Consider the following 17768-nt stretch of genomic DNA (forward strand, 5'->3'; position numbering starts at 1 on the left):
CAAATGCCTTGAACTTGGATATTTACGTAGGACTAAGAAATCCAAATAATATCTTCCAGCTGGTATTTTATGCCTTGATCCTGGATACTTATGCAAGACTAAGAAACTCAAATAATATCTTTCAGCGGGTATATCAGGTAAGATCCTAGGGTGTGATAATGAGAGAATCCTTATCTCCTCTTCGCAGTTGCCTATCATTTGATTCAAAGCAAGGTGTTCGAGCTGGCGATTCAGTAAGGCTGTCCTAGCATTGGTCGGCAGCCCAAGTATACCATCTCACTATTTTGAAAGTTAACCTTGAGTGAAAGCAAAATTCAGCCTCGGTCTCCTGCGTATGCCTAACGTTCAAAGCGTTGGTTACAAAGGCGGGGACCTGAGAATGTCCGTTTAAGACTGGTAGTTCATATGACCCCTTTAGAAGTTAGTAGATATTCAACACACAAGCTTCTCATGCTCCCGACACCACTTCCAAGCAGCTGCCATTTCAGAATCCTTGTGTTAAAGGTCCACAACTAATTGGTATGTGAATCTCTATCAGAAACTAATGTATCTTGTTGTTTATTATATTGCTCTTTAATACATTTTCCAACTGATAACTAGGCTGAAACTGGTATCTTGTTATTGATCACATTGCTTGTTAATGTATTTTCGAAGCAATAATTAGGCTTAGACTGGCTGAAATGTGTTTCTTTTGGGAACTAATTACATGCCAAATGATGCACAAACCAGCTATGATCGTGATAGCAGGCCTATGTGGATATATAGTATGCAAAACACTTCATATGATGCACATCCATGAACATGCATCTGATATTCAGTAGAATGAGAGAATGTCTTTGTTCCATAACACAAACCACTATGAAGGAAATATCCATAAGAATAATGTGCTGTAGAGTCTGTATGAAGACAATACACACGGACATGTCATCTCCATTAAGATGGAAACTGTTTTGATTGGCAACTCTTCTTCCTTGATGCTTATATACATCGATGCACGAGAAACAATTTCTTTATGATCTCATGCTGGCAGTCAAGATTATTCGACTGACACGATGATCTCAAGTCTTAACACGGTTTGTTTGGCAGTAATTTTGACCAGTTATAAGTTGACAAGAGGAAGAATTCAATGAAATTTCCCACCCCACCAAAATCAAACTTATTTACTGAAAACAGAACTTATCATTTTCGCTCTCAAATATACTTCCAACATATTCAGACAAGCAATACGAATGGAATTTTGAATATTCACCCAAACTGCATTTGGAAGAAAAGTTTACTTGAAGTAAATAGGTCAACTTACTCCTATTCCTTTTTACTCTGAAATAAATTACTCCAACCTACTAATTTATTCATGGAATAAATATGATAAGGGAATTTGGAAGGCAAAAAATGTGTACCAGCTTTTTCAAAAATTTCTATTTTATCTTTTTCAAAAAGTGGTTTAACTCAAGTATTCCAATAAGTGTTTGGCTGAAAAGGGATTGGAATAACCAAGTTAAATGACTTTCACCCCTTCTTATTCTGCTTCCAAACAAAGCCCGAGTATTTTGAAATTCAGTTCATAACAGCCAACAGTGAACAGTGAACCGACAGATATTCACTGTAAGACTAATATCTTAAATGGCAGTGATATAACACAGAAAGAACCAATGGTTAAGAAAAGCTTAAATTATGCATAAAACAGAAATAATGCTCAGATGATCTCAGAAAGATCATATTAGATCCACACTAGCTGTATACTTTAGAGGCGTAGGGCCTCAAACATGTGGAGATGTTGTAAGATGGACCATGCAAGGTTAAACCAACAAAATGCATTGTTGTTACTAAAAGGAATACTATACAGACCTTGCACAACATTATTCCCATTCTTTGCATGCTCCCTAGAAGCAAGCAAATCCTTTGACCAACATTTGCAGCCACTGCAGACCACCATTTTAGGTTTTCTCTTTCCTGCAAACTTCTGTAAGGAGGAGCCCCAGCTTTCAAAAGCTCATGAAGTTTAACCAGGGCAAACCAGTGATGTAACCCCGGAATCACTGAATGGGGTGATACTGTGTGATCCCGCGCTTTGGTGGGAATTTCCTCAGGATGAATAGGACTAGAGATGAAGGAAGAATTTCAACAAGCTGCAAAAATTTACAAAAGAACCATCAATTGTCATCCATATAACATTTTGCCTTCTCAGATAATGTCAGCTAAAAACAAGCAAGCAACAAAACAAAATACCAAATTTAGGTGGGTAGGAACCATATAACTACTAATTAATGCAGATGATTAATTCAGAATTAATCATAACCAACCAAGTTATACAGAACAAGCTTACTCATATGTCATCTAGACCGAATCCTAACCAAGTGCATTAGTAAGCAAGGGAGTCCAGGTAAAAGTATCACCCACGATCTAACTGGGTCATTTCAAGACAAGCCAGACTTAGATCAGCCCTTGGCTTAGTGAAAAGGGAGTTCAGTTCACAAAGAACGAGTTCAGTTCACAAAGAACAGCACGACAAGTTAGCCATCATCTCAAACATATATGAGCAATGAAATTAATGATGCTACCAATACCCATTGCTATAGAAGGATATGCGTCAGGGTTTATAATAAGGTTGACCTTGTTTAGTGTAAGTTATCTTAAATTACAGTATGACCCAAAGTGGATCATCCCATAACCCATTGATTTCACTGCAAACTTAAAACCATTTCTCTTCTCATAAAAGCCAGCTAGACAGAAGCAAAGCAGTTGATCAGGAATTTTTTTGCAGACTTCCATTAACTGCAAAATCATACATTTTCTGCTAAAAGTCTCTATTTCAACTATTCCCAAAGTATCTTAAAGTAAATTTGAACAGTTGCAACTCTCAAGGACAACTATGTTTCTTCAAAAAAGTTTAAGATATATAAATTGAAGCTTTAAATCACCTTATTATAAATAATATGATCATACAAAACAAAAGAGATGACAATTTCATCTGCAATAACAGTGTGTGTCTTATCACCATCAAATGAGCAGCAATTGATGTGTTTTCTGCCCCAGTTTTTGCTACAATGTAATCATACATATGCTCTTCATACATTGCAATGTTGAAAACCGACCAATAATTCTAAGACTGACTTGAATGAAAAGTTTGCTCTTGGGGAAGAGTTCAAGGAAGAAGAATGAGTAAAGCTGGAACCATGACTATGTGTACGCTACATTTAAATTTTATTTAACATGTAAATTAAGCAAATGTAATTGTTAATTTTTTAATTTTCAAATATTTATGATAGATGGTGAGCCTTGACGCAATGGTAAAGTTGCTTCATTATAACCTAAGTTTGTCGGGTTCAGTACACGGAAACGGCCTCTCCGCACAAGGAGGTCAGGCTGCATACATCTCACCTTCTCCCAGATCCTATGGTGGTGAGAGCCTCGTGCATTAGGATGCCCTTTTTTATTTTTATGACAACATTGCGAAAAAGAATCACCAATACATATTAAATATTAGACCTAATAAATTATTCAGGCATGGGTTATTTCATCATATTTAGTTTTAAAGATCTTTTGCTAATGTTTCTCAAAAATTCAATGTGAGCAAACATGTGAACCATTCACATGTATCTGATAGATCTATAGCTGATGCTGAGATATAGAGCTTCTCAGGCTCAGGCAATGTGCTACCAATAGACAAGTACTGAGTCTTTGCACTACCATAATACTCAGAGATGGATAAGTGTCAACCAACAAATTAAAATTCCCAGCCAAATAGAACATCTCTACCCTCCCACATGGATACTTTATTAAGACACCTAGATACACGAAAAGTGCATATTCATGTAAAATCATTGTTAACCTCTATGTTTAGCTGCTTGCCTACACTGGTACTATAATGCTTCATATCGATGTATAAACATAGATCAAGCCCGTACCAGGTAGTACAAAAAGTTCAATATTGGATGGTTCAGAACATCAAGATCTGCAGCCTTATCGAAGGCACTGAAGCACATCTGCAGAACAAATATTAAATTTGAAAAGGTAGTTATCAGCAGATAAGGATCGAGACATTTAGACATTGGCCAATGAGGTATAGTATTCACACCTACCATGACACATCTCACCAAAAAACAGGAGAAACATATAGTTGTGACATAGCCGACCTGTAAACATAAAAGTGGACATAAATAATTAAAATAAACCAAAGATTCTTGAAGCAAAAGCTCAGTTACAAAAAACAAGAAAGACAGTCTAAATGTACCTCTTGCAACTTTTTGCGTCGCCCTTTGGACTCCACAGGAAAGCGTCGCAACATTAGGAAGAGTCTACCGATAAGAAAAATATTGATTACAAAAATCAAAGCTGGAAGGATATGCACATAAACTGCATAATTTTTAATATCTCTATATTGTATCATGAACTCTAGAAAGCATGCTGATTATATCAAAGAACTAGTCCACAGCATTCTCCATGTGAAACTAAGCACAGCACTTGCTTTCCTAACCAATATAGCTTATCTTTTTACATGATCTAGACGGTTCAGCAAACACGATAATGTGCTTCGAAGCAGGATGATCCATATCACCAACCTGGTGGACCATCCTTTTCCAATGTTTCTGGGGCATGGGCATATAAACTTTTTAACATGTTATAATCAAAGGATAATATAATACAGGTTTATGTTTATCCTTGAATTTTCAAATGCATAAATATGTCCATATTCCTGGGATGTTTAGCTCAGTATGAAGTATTGCAGAATTAGTGCATAGTGATACAATCAGCAGAAGGAACAGAAAAACAATAGTATCATCAAATGAGGTCCTAGCCCATGTCACCATGACATGGCAATACCTGCGATATATCTATACTAAATGAATTTATAGAACAGCTTTGAAGAGATTGTGTCAAGGTATCTACAGTAGGTATTTATCTTAAGAAATCTCTTGCATGTACTTTTAAGAACAAGTTCTAAACTATATTTCATAAAAAAACTACTATCTCATGAATATTGAATGCTACAGATACGAGAGACTGGTTTTTGTACGAAACAAGGAAACATATCTATACTACATGAATTTATAGAAAATTGCAAGTAACACATAAAAATAGAATGCAAGGGGAAACAAGGAAACATAAGATAGACGTTTAAAACAAACATCAGAAAGTTACCAAGCGTATATATCTTACATAGTACAAGAATTGTACCCGATAAGAAGATTTGTTCCAAAAGAAAAAACAAGAACACTCAGACAAGCACATTGTATGAGCATCCTAACATTATTTCCTTTCTAGCTAGCCAGATCATATATAAGTAGAATAACTCTTTGCTTATATTAGTTGTTCTGTGCATGCAAAGATGCTGTATGATGAGTCCTGCCGCATGATGAGTAACTACCAATAAACGAGCATGTGGATATCAAGATCCATCAGACTATGAAAGCATGGAGATGAATAACATATGTCTCACCTCCCTCCATACAGAAGAAAGATAACGGCGGCGAACAATGAGACACCTGCCATTATAGATACTCTCACATTGTTATAGGTTTACAATAAACAAACCGTATTTCAGCAATATATAGTCATGTGTAGAAAAACCAAGTAATCAGAGCCATACCAGAAAAGAATATCTTGGATAGGATGACCAAAGGTTGGATAGGCTTCCACCATATGAGCAACCACAGTGCAATCTGTAAACAGTTAAAATGGGAATCATCCAAGCATCCTATGCTAGAGCCATCCTAGAAAAATTTTACTATTATTTTGAACTTGAAAGAGCATGATCCCAGAATATATATCCCAAAAGATTTTCTTAGGCACATAAAAAAGAAGCAAGTCATCAATATCTTTCAAGCAATGGTTTCACTCTTCAAAAGTAACATATTTTCCTTTATTTAACATATGGACGTTGGTGGAAGATTTTAATGACAAATGAGCATGGCATGTATCAGCCAGCTGGCTCAACATTTATCCAGATAAGATCTTGGCATGTTAAAGTAAGGAGGTTTAAATAAGCCACAATGTGTACATCATAATCATGACAAATTGGGTCCAGAAAACAACTTTTATTACTGGCCAACTCGCTGCAGTAACCTCATCCGGAATCATCCAAAGGAGTACATGTTTTCCAATGCAAATAAGGATGTTCATGCCAGTGGTTGGGTTGGACATGGATTTCAAGCTAGCAAATATGCACATATAACAATGTCAATATGTTACTTATGCTATAATTATTGCTACCAAGAATCAGATACTAATTAGTAAGTGCTAATTGCTAGATCTATTGTTATTAAGATTGCTATTATTACCTGTATATGTACCAGTAAATGTGACCCAATATGCATTATGTAGTCACGTCACCGCCAGCACATGGTAACTACCCTTCAAAACATCGACTCTTCGTATGTGCCTCTTTCAGAGTATTGGCTTGCATACAAGAAGAGTAGAGAAGGGAAAAGATTTATAATAGGAGGAAAAATGCCTTCATCTAGAGATCATGTTCTCATGATTTTCCCATTTAATCATAATGATAGCAAAAACACACCAGGCATTTTATCCATGCAGTCAAAGCTATTTTCAAGCATGTTTCCTGCAATTCCAACGATGGCTTTAAATTTTAGTTGACTGTAGATTATTCCATGTTATTCTCATTATGAATGAGTATTTACCCACAAAGTATTGAGATGCAAATTGTTGGATGCATTTCAATCACCAAATGACAATATCAAGTTCATATGCACATTAATTGCATGGCTACTGAAGTCTGCAAATGGAAAATATTCTAGACAAGTATTCTGTTTTTAGATTTCAATTCATCTACTGTGATGACAATAATTATAAATTTCCAATAATCAACCCTCAGAGAGAGAGAGAGAGAGAGAGAGACTACCAACAACACAATGCACAGAATCATGACCCTACTTTTACCCCTAGCATCACAATAAAGAAATCATCTGCCTCTCTTGGAGTTTCATTATTCATCATGCAGAGCATCAACTATGTCCTTACCTGAATAACATAAACTGCTGCATTAATTGTATAGAAAGTGAGCCTAAGCCCTTCAGTAGATACTGCTAGTGCCTGCCATACATTGCATTTCAAAAATTTAATATAAAGAGAAACTAGGATAGGATCCAGAGTCCAGACTAATAACTTCAAAAAGAACAGAAGTTGAAAGCCAACCTGATAATATATCTCTGCCCAAAACAATACCAAGAGTGCATAGGTAGTGAAGAAAGCAAGACCCGGAAGATCGAGAAGAATATGCTGGATGATCTGGAAAGAATAACCAACAAAAGCTATAGCATAAATCCACTACAAATAAAACACCACGGGACGAGGACGGGAAAGAATGAGGCAAACCTCAGGCTTTAGTCGTTGCACACTCCGGCGAAATACAAAGACAACTGACCGAACTGCAAGGAACTAGACTTTCACCAAAAGAAGGGGGCTCAGCACATTTATATTAAATTAGTTAAGATGGACACTTACCCCCATTGACGAGGAAATTCAAGAAATGAAAAACCTTTTGTGTTGTCCAACCAACCTCCGGAACTCTACATTCAATTCTTAGCAATTGGATCTGCAAAATAAACCACCTCAGTACCAAATGATGGTCACTACAACTTACAATCCCAAGTTCACAATTTTTTTTAAAAAAAGCAGTGCGATCGATCAAATAAAGCACTCCTTTCACAAAACGCAAGTGGTTGTGATCAAATAAAACTTTTAGAAACAGTAAAAGAGAATTACAATCGTATTATTTATCTTTATGCTCCAAATGTTTCAAACTTTCGGTTCTGACTGCGAGATTGCTTGTGTGTGAGAACAAATAAATACCAACCCTATGGATTGTAACAAGAAAAGAACAAGTTCTTGAACCCTACATCACAGGATTGAAAGCATAGCACACAGCAACCGGTTCTAAACTTCTTTTTTTTTAAAAAAAAAAAACAAACAAAGAAAGAAAGGAAAGAAAAATCGATTTGAACTTATCCATGGAATTGATAGGAGAGATATAGAAAGAAAGATTACGAGAGCGACAGCTGAAACGAATCCGAAGAGCCCAGCGAGGGTTTGGAAGATCCGATCCTGCCACAAGGTCGAGTCGTTCACCTCGGCCCACCAATCCCAGGCGTTCTTCAGCGAAAACGCGGCTACCGACGAGTCCATCGGACTCGCCATGGACTCCCTTCCCGGAAAGCCAAATTTTCCCGCGACCGGAGAGGGGCCTGGGCGAGCGGAGGCGTCGAAGATTCGAGAACTTGAGAGGGTGAAAATAATCCCCAAAGAAGAGGGCAAGAAAAGGGAGCGAAATGGCTTTCGATTGCAACAAGGTGAAACACCGTGCGGGCCGATGGATTTGGACGGGATCGATACGTGTCACTGGTGGGATTCACAGCGCCGACTTGATTATTAGCACGTGTGAGCCGAACAAAATATTCTAACTTCTTAAGAATAATGACCGCCGAGGATCTGATATCCGAACTCGTCAGGGATCTAAAGGCACGTTTGGTTGAAGAAAGAAATCAGAATGAGTTAGTTGGGATTTGGGATAAATCTCATTCCCATTTCCAAAAAAAAAAAAAAAAACCCATCCCCTAAATCCCAGCTCCAGCTCCCTCAAATATTCAAATTCTATTATTATAGCCAAATGTCAAAAATATCCTTAAATTTTGATTCCTCTTTTTATTTCCATTTCGGCCATGCACCTTAGCGAACATTTAAGAGAATTCTGCCTCTATTCAGTTCCAAGGGAGAAAAAGTAAAACATGAGATCAAGTTTTATTAGCAAAAAAGATTTCTTTCACCACTACCATACCATATGATACAACAGGATTTCTGTTGTATGTTGCGACTGCTCCACGACATTCAACATCTGCTAGGTGAATGCATCTCCCACCAGGCCTCTCATGTTTATAGAAAAAGCAATAGTGAAGCAGATTGGATGGCCTTCTACACGGCTCATCATTCCGGCGACTTCATATGGATGGACCAAGCTTTTGTTCTGTCTTCTCTGCTGTCTATTTTATTTTCTGACTTTTTGGGCACTGCGCATCTCCGTTATGTGTGTGAGCCGTCAATGAACCAAAAAATAAAAAAATAATAATGATATGCCAAGGAAAAGAATAATTCAAGCATTATGGTTGGCCTTTATATTATTGCACTTGTAAGCCAACGAAGGGCCGCAGAATTATCAGACTCATCTGTTGATTTTAGATGCAAAAATGCTTCATTATATCCGTTCTCTAACCACACCAGATGCACATCATCACTGAGTACTCGGTTTTTCCTGTGAGAGTTTCTTCGCATGAAATCCGAGGTCCATGGACATACTCAACTATTATGTCAACATACAAGGTTGTCACTTGAGTACAAATATGCAATAAAGTTCAGACGATGCTGATACAAAGGCAAATACGTTGTCATGGTGAGATTTCAAACAGTCAACTCCGTCCTAGAAACTAGAATACCATCACTATCTGCGTAAAGCCACTCACCATCACATAGCCTCGTTCCAGCAATATTTACTGGGACGTGCTTTTCTCCAATTCCCTTCTTGTTGGCTTTCATTGGATGTGAAGCCAAAGCTCTCACCCCAATATCACAACCGTTGATCTCGTCGACATCCCTTATGCAGCCATTGACCAGTATACCAGCCCATCCATTGTTCTGAGCTTGTTGAACAGGGTTGCCACCCAATATAGCACTGCGCATGCTTCCGCCACCGTCAACAACCAGAACTCTACCATTACCTTTCTCCTCGAGGAATTCTCGCACAAGAACATTGTCCTCGAAAACCTTGAGAGTGACAATGGGGCCAGAGAAAACCTGCCGCCGCCCGTAGATTTGGAAGATCGGCTGAAGCGCACGAAGCTCGCCATTCTGGATTAGGTGTGGATGTGCGTCACAAACTTCAGCAGTAGCCAATGGTAAAGCAGCCATACTCGTTTTAACCTACAGTACCTTTGAGAAAGAAACTTTTAGGATCAGTATCAAATGGTTGCAATGGTTCCTTTCAACAACAATCATCAGAGGTGCAGTGCTTTCAAAGATACCAAAATATGAAAGTTGACAACCATGATATGTGAAGATACAAGCAGATAGAATCACATCGATGCCCTCTCTGACAGCAAGAAGGGAATCACAATTAGTTGAACCAACAGACCAAAATCGTTGAGCTAATTAGCACAAATATTCCACATGGCATGCCTAGCTTAAGAAATCTACAGTTCTCGTGAGCTTCATTGATGCAGAAGAAGATTCCACCATCACAGAAGTGAAGGCAAAATGCCTAGCGAAGTTTCACTGAAGCAGAAAAGACCTGCATTTTGTAGGCCAAGGTTTGTAGCGAAAACTTACCATAAACTCATTACACAGCTTAGCAATCTGTATATCAACATTGTTTCTAACCAGAGAGCTTGCTAACATTTTAAAAACCACCAAGAATCTTGCAATGCTTATTCTTATATCTAAACATAAAGAAGTTTGTTTCACAGCATGTTTGAACAATTCATTGAGCTGCAAATACATGTGAATCTGCAAAGCAAAACCAAGACCAGAAAAGGGACAGTTGCAGCAATTATGTAGTCGGCCTCTGTAAATTTGGCCCAGCCCATCCAGCCCTGGGAGGCATGGGCAGAAAGTTTTCACCCATCTGACTGGGCCGGGCCTGAAACCCACAGCCCATTTAAAATTTAGGCTGGGCTCAGGTTGGCCAAAAAATATATAGGGCTGGCCCAATCCATCCTGAAATAAATACATATTTTATAATGTGTTATTGTTTATATTTCCTTAATATAAAATATTTAACTTTAGATAAATATTTAATCTCAAACCAGAAACAACAATCTCTCTCTCTCTCTCTAGAGGGGGAGGGTACGGAGGGGGGGAGGGGACCGAGGGTTAAAGGTCTCCATCTCCTTCCCCCTCAACCCCAGCCCCTACCCTGATACCCCCTACCCTCTCCTCCTATGACTCTCACTCACACCTCCTCCTCTCAGTGGGCACCACTGCAAGTTGCTCCTCTCTCTCTCTCTCTCTCTCTCTCTCTCTCTCTCTCTCTCCCCCTCCCTCCCTCCCTCTTGTACGTGTGTCATCCCTTCTTTTTTTTGATTGAGCAGATGGATCATACAAGTTTAGTATGGATACATCCAGAAGAGTCAGCAAGCCAAGATATCTCGCAATTGCACAGGAATGCTAGATATGTTCTCTCAAACTGTATTGTCAAAGTGATTTCTTATATAGAATGCCACCTAGTCCACAGCATCATTCGCTGCCCAATAGACGTGAACCGCATCAAAGAAAATGAAGCTCCTGATAAACCTCCAAATATCCAATAAAATGGGTGCACTCTAAGTATGGACTGCTTACTTACCCATCCCACCACTGTACTAGAATCCCCTACCACTATAATGTGATCAGCCCACAACACTGACCTCGCAAACTTGATCCCATCCCACGCCCCTCTCAATTCAGCAACTGGAACTGTGGTGGCATATGGTTGGCAGCCACCTGCAGCCACAAAGCCTGAGTTTGGACCTCTAATCACAAAGCCTGTGCCACCTCTTTTGCTACCATATGACACTGCTGACAAGTTAATCTTGAGGTAACTAGAGGGTGGGGGCTCCCAGGTGATGTGGATCATCTGAGGAGGCATAGGATCTGCTTTCTCATCCCTCCTTTCCCACCTCCCATTGTAGCACACAAGGGAAAAGGATGGAAACCACGAATGTTGCTGCCGCCTCCTCCTCCTCCTCCTCCTCTCTCTCTCTTCTTCCTACTCTCTCTCCTCCTCCAAACCCCTTCTTTCTCCCCCTTGCCACTGGCACCATGGTTGCCGTCCTTCCCTTCCAGTCTCCTTTCTCTTAATCGTGGTTCATGCCCTTATTAATTGGGTCAAGTTGGATTGGCCTAGTGCATTCTCAAGGGCCAAACCAGGTTCAAGCTGAATATTTAGGCCTGAACTTGAGCCAGGCCAAGCTTAGGCTAGGGCTTAGACCCTTGATACCTTGCTCCCGGTCCGGACCATGCACAGGTCCCAAAAAAACCAAAAAAAACTTTAATAGCAGACAACCTAGATTGGTTATACTTGTCAGCCGAGCAAGAAGCCTAGATTATACAAGATGTGCATTACACAATACATGAGATGAACATGGCTAAAAAGAGGTCACTTAGATGGGCCAATTGCAAGAGTACGACAGACTTGAAAATGACTTCAAGGATGCGATCATATCAGCAAAAGAAAGCTGATGAAAAATTTATTGAGGTGCATGAGCCACATGGTCATATGATTACATCCTGCATGATTTAATCCATACTTATAGACACAAGTAAAATACATGATATCTACTTTAATGCATATACCTTATCAGACCTGCAAATCATAAACCAAATATAATCTACCAACAAGAAAAAGCATTATTGGTTTAATTAATTGCTAAGGGCCAGAGATTGATTTCCAGTAGGCATATAGGAGTTCTTTACAGCTACTAGATATAAATCATTAGCACGTAGATATAGAAATGAAGGTCATCAGTTATAAGTACAATATTGAATTACTTAATTCAACATAATGTTCTAAGAAATTACAGGAACTAGCATATTGTATGGCCTTTTTAAGCAATTTTAATGAGTATCTGATTTCACACTTTAGTTTGATTCAATCTTCTAATAAATTAAGGAAAGGTCCTTCTGCACTAATATCTAGTTGCACTCAATGAGGGCAGAAGTTGGTGCTAGCATCAAGAAAACCTTCAATTAGTTTTAAAGTGTAAAGATAACAAACGTAAGGACCCACAATGCTCTAGCCCATAAAGTGGAATATGACTGAAATGAGTTCATCTACCCTTCTATGATCAGGAGAACCCAATTACCTTATCAACAGACTTGGTGATCTTTGGGATGGAGGTAGTCTTTATATGAATATGTTATAATTAATGACTTCTAAGAGTAAACAGACAATGTATAATATGAATATGTTATAATTAATGAGTTTTAAAAGTAAGCAGACAATGTATTAATAGCATACCACAAGTGAGATTATATACTCTAATTTCAACTGTTGATTATTCCTTCCTTGATAGTTAATACATAAGAATAAAAATGTGAGTTATGATAAAAGACATAGTCATACATTTCCTGATAGAAGGTAATTATTGTCACTTCGGAAAATAAAATCTTGATCTTACAAATAGTGTTGCATGGTCGATGCTAGTTGACAGCAATACTCAAGTTACCACAAAATATTCTTTAAAAAAAAATCAAAAATCAAAAAGACCCGCAACTGCAATTGGTCAGTAACAGAGATTAAAATGTAATATGATACTGGATTCTCATTCAAATCATCAGGCTGTTTATTTACTAGTTCCTAAAACCTAAGAAATTAAGATTTTACATAAGAATTATTATATTAGGTTTAGTTCATCCATATGTTTGCAGGATGTGTAACCAAATGTTAGTCACTAAATATCTTATAAAAACCCCAAAAGTTGGCTTTTATGAGATACGCAGTAGCCCATGCTTTTTCTCAAAGCTTATTCATGTATGATCTCGACCTTCCTAAAAACCAAATAATCATGCCTAGTGATATCTTCTTAACTTAGGAACTCCTTCCCCTGTTCCACCACACTACTCTCATTTTCCTTCTCTCCCTTGCTCCTCCATCCACAACATTTTTCTCCTCTTCTTTCTGTTCCACCTCTCTTCTCATCTTCTCTCCTTCATCCAAACTCTCCTCCTATACTCTGCCCCTCTCTTCAACCTCCACATATCCTCTCTTTTCCCTCCTAACATAGCCCTGTTCTATAACCATCTTTTTCCATTCCCTATAGAAATCAGAAACTCCCTTACTATATATACTTTTTGATACCACAAAATCCTTCTCCAACCTAACTATAGTTGCCAAAATTGGGGGCGGATGCAGACGCAGGTACAAGTGCAAGTGTAGGGAAGCGGATACCTTAGAATCACTTCTCATAAGAAAGCGTTTGCGAAGCAGGTGTATCTTTCGAGATTCTAGAAAGATTCTAAAGCAGGTTTGTTACGTAGAACGAAGATTCAGCCATCAAGAACCTAACAACAAATTAAATAAAACAAAATTTGACCATGTTACTATTACTATTCAAAAACTTGTTCTTATCTAAATCAGATTTCACAAAATTAGTCTTCATAAAACCAGCAAAATGAAGAGGCTCTTAACTTGATAAACAAAATACAAAGTTAGGAACCAAACTCAGTATCAAACATGACAAAGAGGTGCAGGATGGGAGGGCAAACTTAAAAAAGATGTAACTTGATCTGACCTTGTATCTATAAGCCAACATTCTCTCTGATTTTTTGAGCAATAACTCTCCCCAATATTTGTGTTTCTATTTTATCACCAACTGACGCTACGAGTTTTGCCAGCTTTCTGTAGCTATACGATTAGCAAAACTACACCCTAACACCACTTATAATTCAAAGAATGTCACCTCGACTTTCCAGAACCAGGGCATAGAATCCTTTGATATTAACATTTTTACCTCTCATGTGAAATTCTGCACAAACAAACATTTACCGATCTTGCTTCCATCAGGCCCTCATTAGCCATAGCCATAACCAATTTCTCCGGATACATCAAAGTCTCATTTCATGCCTGAAAGGCTCATCTAGAAACTTGCAACTTCTATGGTTGCATAACCTCCAAAAATGAATTCCAACTCTTATACCAAATAGATAAAAATCAAGAAGATCATCTTACATTCAGCTTTCCACAATAGAAAGATACAAAATTTTCCTCAAGAAAACAATGTAATAAACAAGGAAAGATTGTTGAGTTACAAGGATGCATCTAAATGAACTTCAAATTGGACCCTGATGATCCATTGTCAGGTTCAATATGCATGCTTCTCGAATTGAAATGATGCATTAATTAACAATTTATAACAGCTTGCAGGTTTTGTAGGATATAGGATTTGTTTAGACGAGGAAGCATGAAAGTACAACATTCTTGATTGAAAGGGACCTACTTTTGTAAACTATAGATTTCCCAAGCAATATATACGTCGACAAGGCCGCATGTCCTTTGCATGGAATTATATGGCAATGCCAGTCGCTTTACAATACAATCATTTGAAATTGACTGACAGTACCAGAATATATAAATTTTTTTAAACTTTAGAGTTGTATAATTAATAAACCACAAATTTTAATTTATTATATCAACATAATGATTGTTAATATATTACCAGTCTCCATGGTTTTAACTTCTTTGGTGGTATAACTTCAAAAGTACAATCTTAAACTGATTCATCTGATGCATGATAAGCTCCCTCACACCCAATCAAAATGCAAAAACAAAACCATTGTATTTATGTTCATGACCATAAGTATGCGGCATTCATATTACCATCACTGCATCAAAATGCTTGATGAATGACACTAAGATCAGAAAATGGTGTGCAATTGACGTCCTATTTAGTCTTAACTGAATCTTCAAGAGCAGGCTAAACCATAGCATAACTTCCATTCTCCTTCTTCAGATTGTCGACAAAAACAGATTAATAGAAAGATCATATTCATATCCCAATTCTTCGCCTTCTAGAGTGGTTTAACTTCTGAAAAAGGACTTCAACTGAATGCCCAAAGCAAAAATAGGGTTCACATATTGGCATATGTTACCTAAAATGAGACAAGATATAGGAACAGATTTGCAATGAGAAGGAATTGCCGCTAACACAGGATCATGACAGTAGACACATATAGGAAATGGGAAGCATCTATGTACCAGATTGAACTTTGGTTTAACTATGTCATTGGAATTGGGAACACGATATCCAAGAATTAAGCAATACTTGGGTATATCATTTAGGAAACAAACTCAAGTTGCTTTCTAACGATAATGTGAATCATATGTGAAGGGCCATAAAACCAGAGGGAAACATGTATCGCATACACAAAATTCATATTAGTTGGAGCTACTTACCCAGTGTGCATATCACCTTCAGATTCTCATTCCAGTAATTGCTTCTTAACCACATCATCGCCCTAGTCTGTTTTTGAATCTCCAACTTCAAGCAGCCACTCCTGATTCGGGTATAGTGATTTCGGGATAACTTTCATACATTTCACATGATTTTCCTTAATGTATTCAAAAACATTTCCATTTTCCACATCTGATGCATATTTTTTCACCTTTTGCTGCTTTCACTTGACATGACACTTCCTGCTTTCACCTTCTGTTTCCAAAGTGGCACTCATGGAGTATGAAGCCAAAACCCCTATCCTTGCAAGGGATGCAGGATCTTAATTAATCCACTCACCTTCTTAGTTGCCAGAAGTGGGTGCATATTCGAGATTCTGGGAAGATTCCGAAGTGGGTGCCTTACCCTAGGTAGGGCTACTATTCTTACCTTCAATGCCAAGCATCTTACCGGTGGATTAGCTGGACATCGACTATAGAGAGCACAAATATTGAGTCGAAAAGCACACACAAAATGCATATATAAAGAAAAGAATTCAATTCAGGATGTCAAGAAGATAATCATCTAGACATAAATCTCAATAATCAATTCATTAAATTCATCATGAAGTAAGATAAAAAAACATAAGCTTGTGACAAAAGAATCTAGGTGAAATTTTTCATATGAAAATGACTTCAAAATGCTATCCTTACACAAATAATCTTGTTCCGATTATTATTCAAACCTTGCATGTTCTAGAATCATGTTTTCCCTATCTCTAATGTCCCACCAGTCCTGCCGCGTCCATTTGCATGCTTTAATAACTGAAGTAGCACAAGATCCCATAATCCCACACGTTTGGGATAGTTCGTGATCACTTATAGATGCTGAATCTAAAACATATTATTAAAAGAAAAAAAAATGCCAACTTTTGGCAAAAAAGAGAGAAATAACCCAATAATCATTCCAGCAAAACATCACAAAATAATCATGATTCAAAACGATATAACTATGATTTTAATAGTTTAATAAAGAACCATGCAAACGCCCAAGATCAGCACAGCGACCGTTAATCCTCTAAATTAACCAGCTAAAAATCACAAGAAACTGCCAAAGCTCCTCCAGAAACCCCAATAATCACGAGATTTCTGACCAAAAACGATGATTACTGCTCGCATAAAGAGATTAGATATAAAGAACGATATTAAGGTCAAGAATGGCGATTTGAAATAACAGGATCGCAATGCTTACCTCCAGACACAAAGGTCAGAGAGCGTGTCGGAGACCGCCGTGCGGTCGGATTTCGTGCGACGCGTGGTGCGGAATCAGAGGAAAAAGAACAAGGCAATCGGGGAAGGCATCCGCCTCCGCTTGGGGCCTCCCGCTTTCTTTTTCTTTTGATTAAATTACACTTCGCCTCTCAATTTTGCTCCAGTTCCATCCAAGCCCCCCCTAGTTTTAAATTTTTTAATTATTTTCTTTCCAGTAAAAGAGGCCTAAACTTAATCTAAGACAAGGTAAAAACAAGACCCTACCGACCATCACAGCATTAGAGTAAGTAGGTATGATGCGCTGGCTAAAGGAGGACTCACAAAGTTAAATCCAAATGAGCTTAGAAGGCCAAGTAATCCGCCACCTCATTACCCTTTCTATTGACATGAGTAGCTCAGAAGGTCCAAATTCTTATGAAGTCACCCTCCAATCAAATCTGAATTAGATTTCTTTGATCAAAAATCATCATTCCATCTATCTCCATCAACATATTTGCAAGAATTGCATCATCTACCTACAATATTATTTTGATCGTGCTGTATTGTCTCCTAGTCCACATAGACTATAGACCAAGTTTGCTTTGAT

At 38.0% G+C, this 17768-nt stretch overlaps 2 protein-coding genes and 1 long non-coding RNA gene across 5 annotated transcripts; 1 reads left to right on the forward strand and 2 right to left on the reverse strand.

Annotated features, from left to right (window-relative positions):
• Window positions 1-268: 268 nt before the first annotated feature.
• LOC148702349 (uncharacterized) lies at window positions 269-4215 on the forward strand. The gene is made up of 2 exons (XR_015969455.1): window positions 269-519; window positions 730-4215. It is a non-coding gene; the product is annotated as an uncharacterized LOC148702349 (long non-coding RNA).
• Window positions 1654-8320, reverse strand: LOC103723833 (tobamovirus multiplication protein 3). The gene is made up of 11 exons (XM_008814894.5): window positions 8005-8320; window positions 7462-7552; window positions 7333-7385; window positions 7153-7245; window positions 6979-7050; window positions 5588-5660; window positions 5438-5483; window positions 4232-4295; window positions 4080-4133; window positions 3906-3983; window positions 1654-2126 (listed from the first exon to the last, which is right to left on the reverse strand). The coding sequence occupies exons 1-11, from the start codon at window positions 8152-8154 to the stop codon at window positions 2034-2036; spliced, it is 867 nt and encodes a 288-aa protein (XP_008813116.2). The 5' UTR covers window positions 8155-8320; the 3' UTR covers window positions 1654-2033.
• An 859-nt stretch (window positions 8321-9179) lies between these two features.
• Window positions 9180-17348, reverse strand: LOC103723841 (putative 4-hydroxy-4-methyl-2-oxoglutarate aldolase 2). Of its 3 annotated transcripts, none has more exons than XM_039115398.2 (2): window positions 17163-17348; window positions 9180-9927 (listed from the first exon to the last, which is right to left on the reverse strand). In XM_039115398.2, the coding sequence occupies exon 2, from the start codon at window positions 9913-9915 to the stop codon at window positions 9409-9411; it is 507 nt and encodes a 168-aa protein (XP_038971326.1). In that variant the 5' UTR covers window positions 9916-9927; window positions 17163-17348; the 3' UTR covers window positions 9180-9408. The 3 variants fall into 3 exon arrangements, with proteins under 3 accessions (XP_038971326.1, XP_008813125.1, XP_026656328.1); XM_008814903.6 differs by having other exon boundaries at window positions 9180-9936; window positions 17163-17345; XM_026800527.4 differs by lacking the exon at window positions 17163-17348 and adding an exon at window positions 15935-17089 and having other exon boundaries at window positions 9180-9936.
• Between the last annotated feature and the right edge of the window lie 420 nt (window positions 17349-17768).

The sequence above is a fragment of the Phoenix dactylifera genome, chromosome 10, assembly GCF_051530095.1.
Source record: "Phoenix dactylifera cultivar Ajwa chromosome 10, Ajwa_hap1_PhDact_Kaust_v1.1, whole genome shotgun sequence".
NCBI classification, from domain to species: Eukaryota; Viridiplantae; Streptophyta; class Magnoliopsida; order Arecales; family Arecaceae; genus Phoenix; species Phoenix dactylifera.

Excerpts from the sequence above, each read along its gene's own strand:
- LOC103723833 (XM_008814894.5), bottom strand. The coding sequence starts at position 8,154 with ATGGCGAGTCCGATGGACTCGTCGGTAGCCGCGTTTTCGCTGAAGAAC. Across the intron at positions 7,386-7,461 it reads GAATTTCCTCGTCAATGGGG|TTCGGTCAGTTGTCTTTGTA; the intron begins GTAAGTGTCCAT and ends AGTTCCTTGCAG. Across the intron at positions 5,661-6,978 it reads CAGCAGTTTATGTTATTCAG|ATTGCACTGTGGTTGCTCAT; the intron begins GTAAGGACATAG and ends AACTGTTTACAG.
- LOC103723841 (XM_039115398.2), bottom strand. The coding sequence starts at position 9,915 with ATGGCTGCTTTACCATTGGCTACTGCTGAAGTTTGTGACGCACATCCA.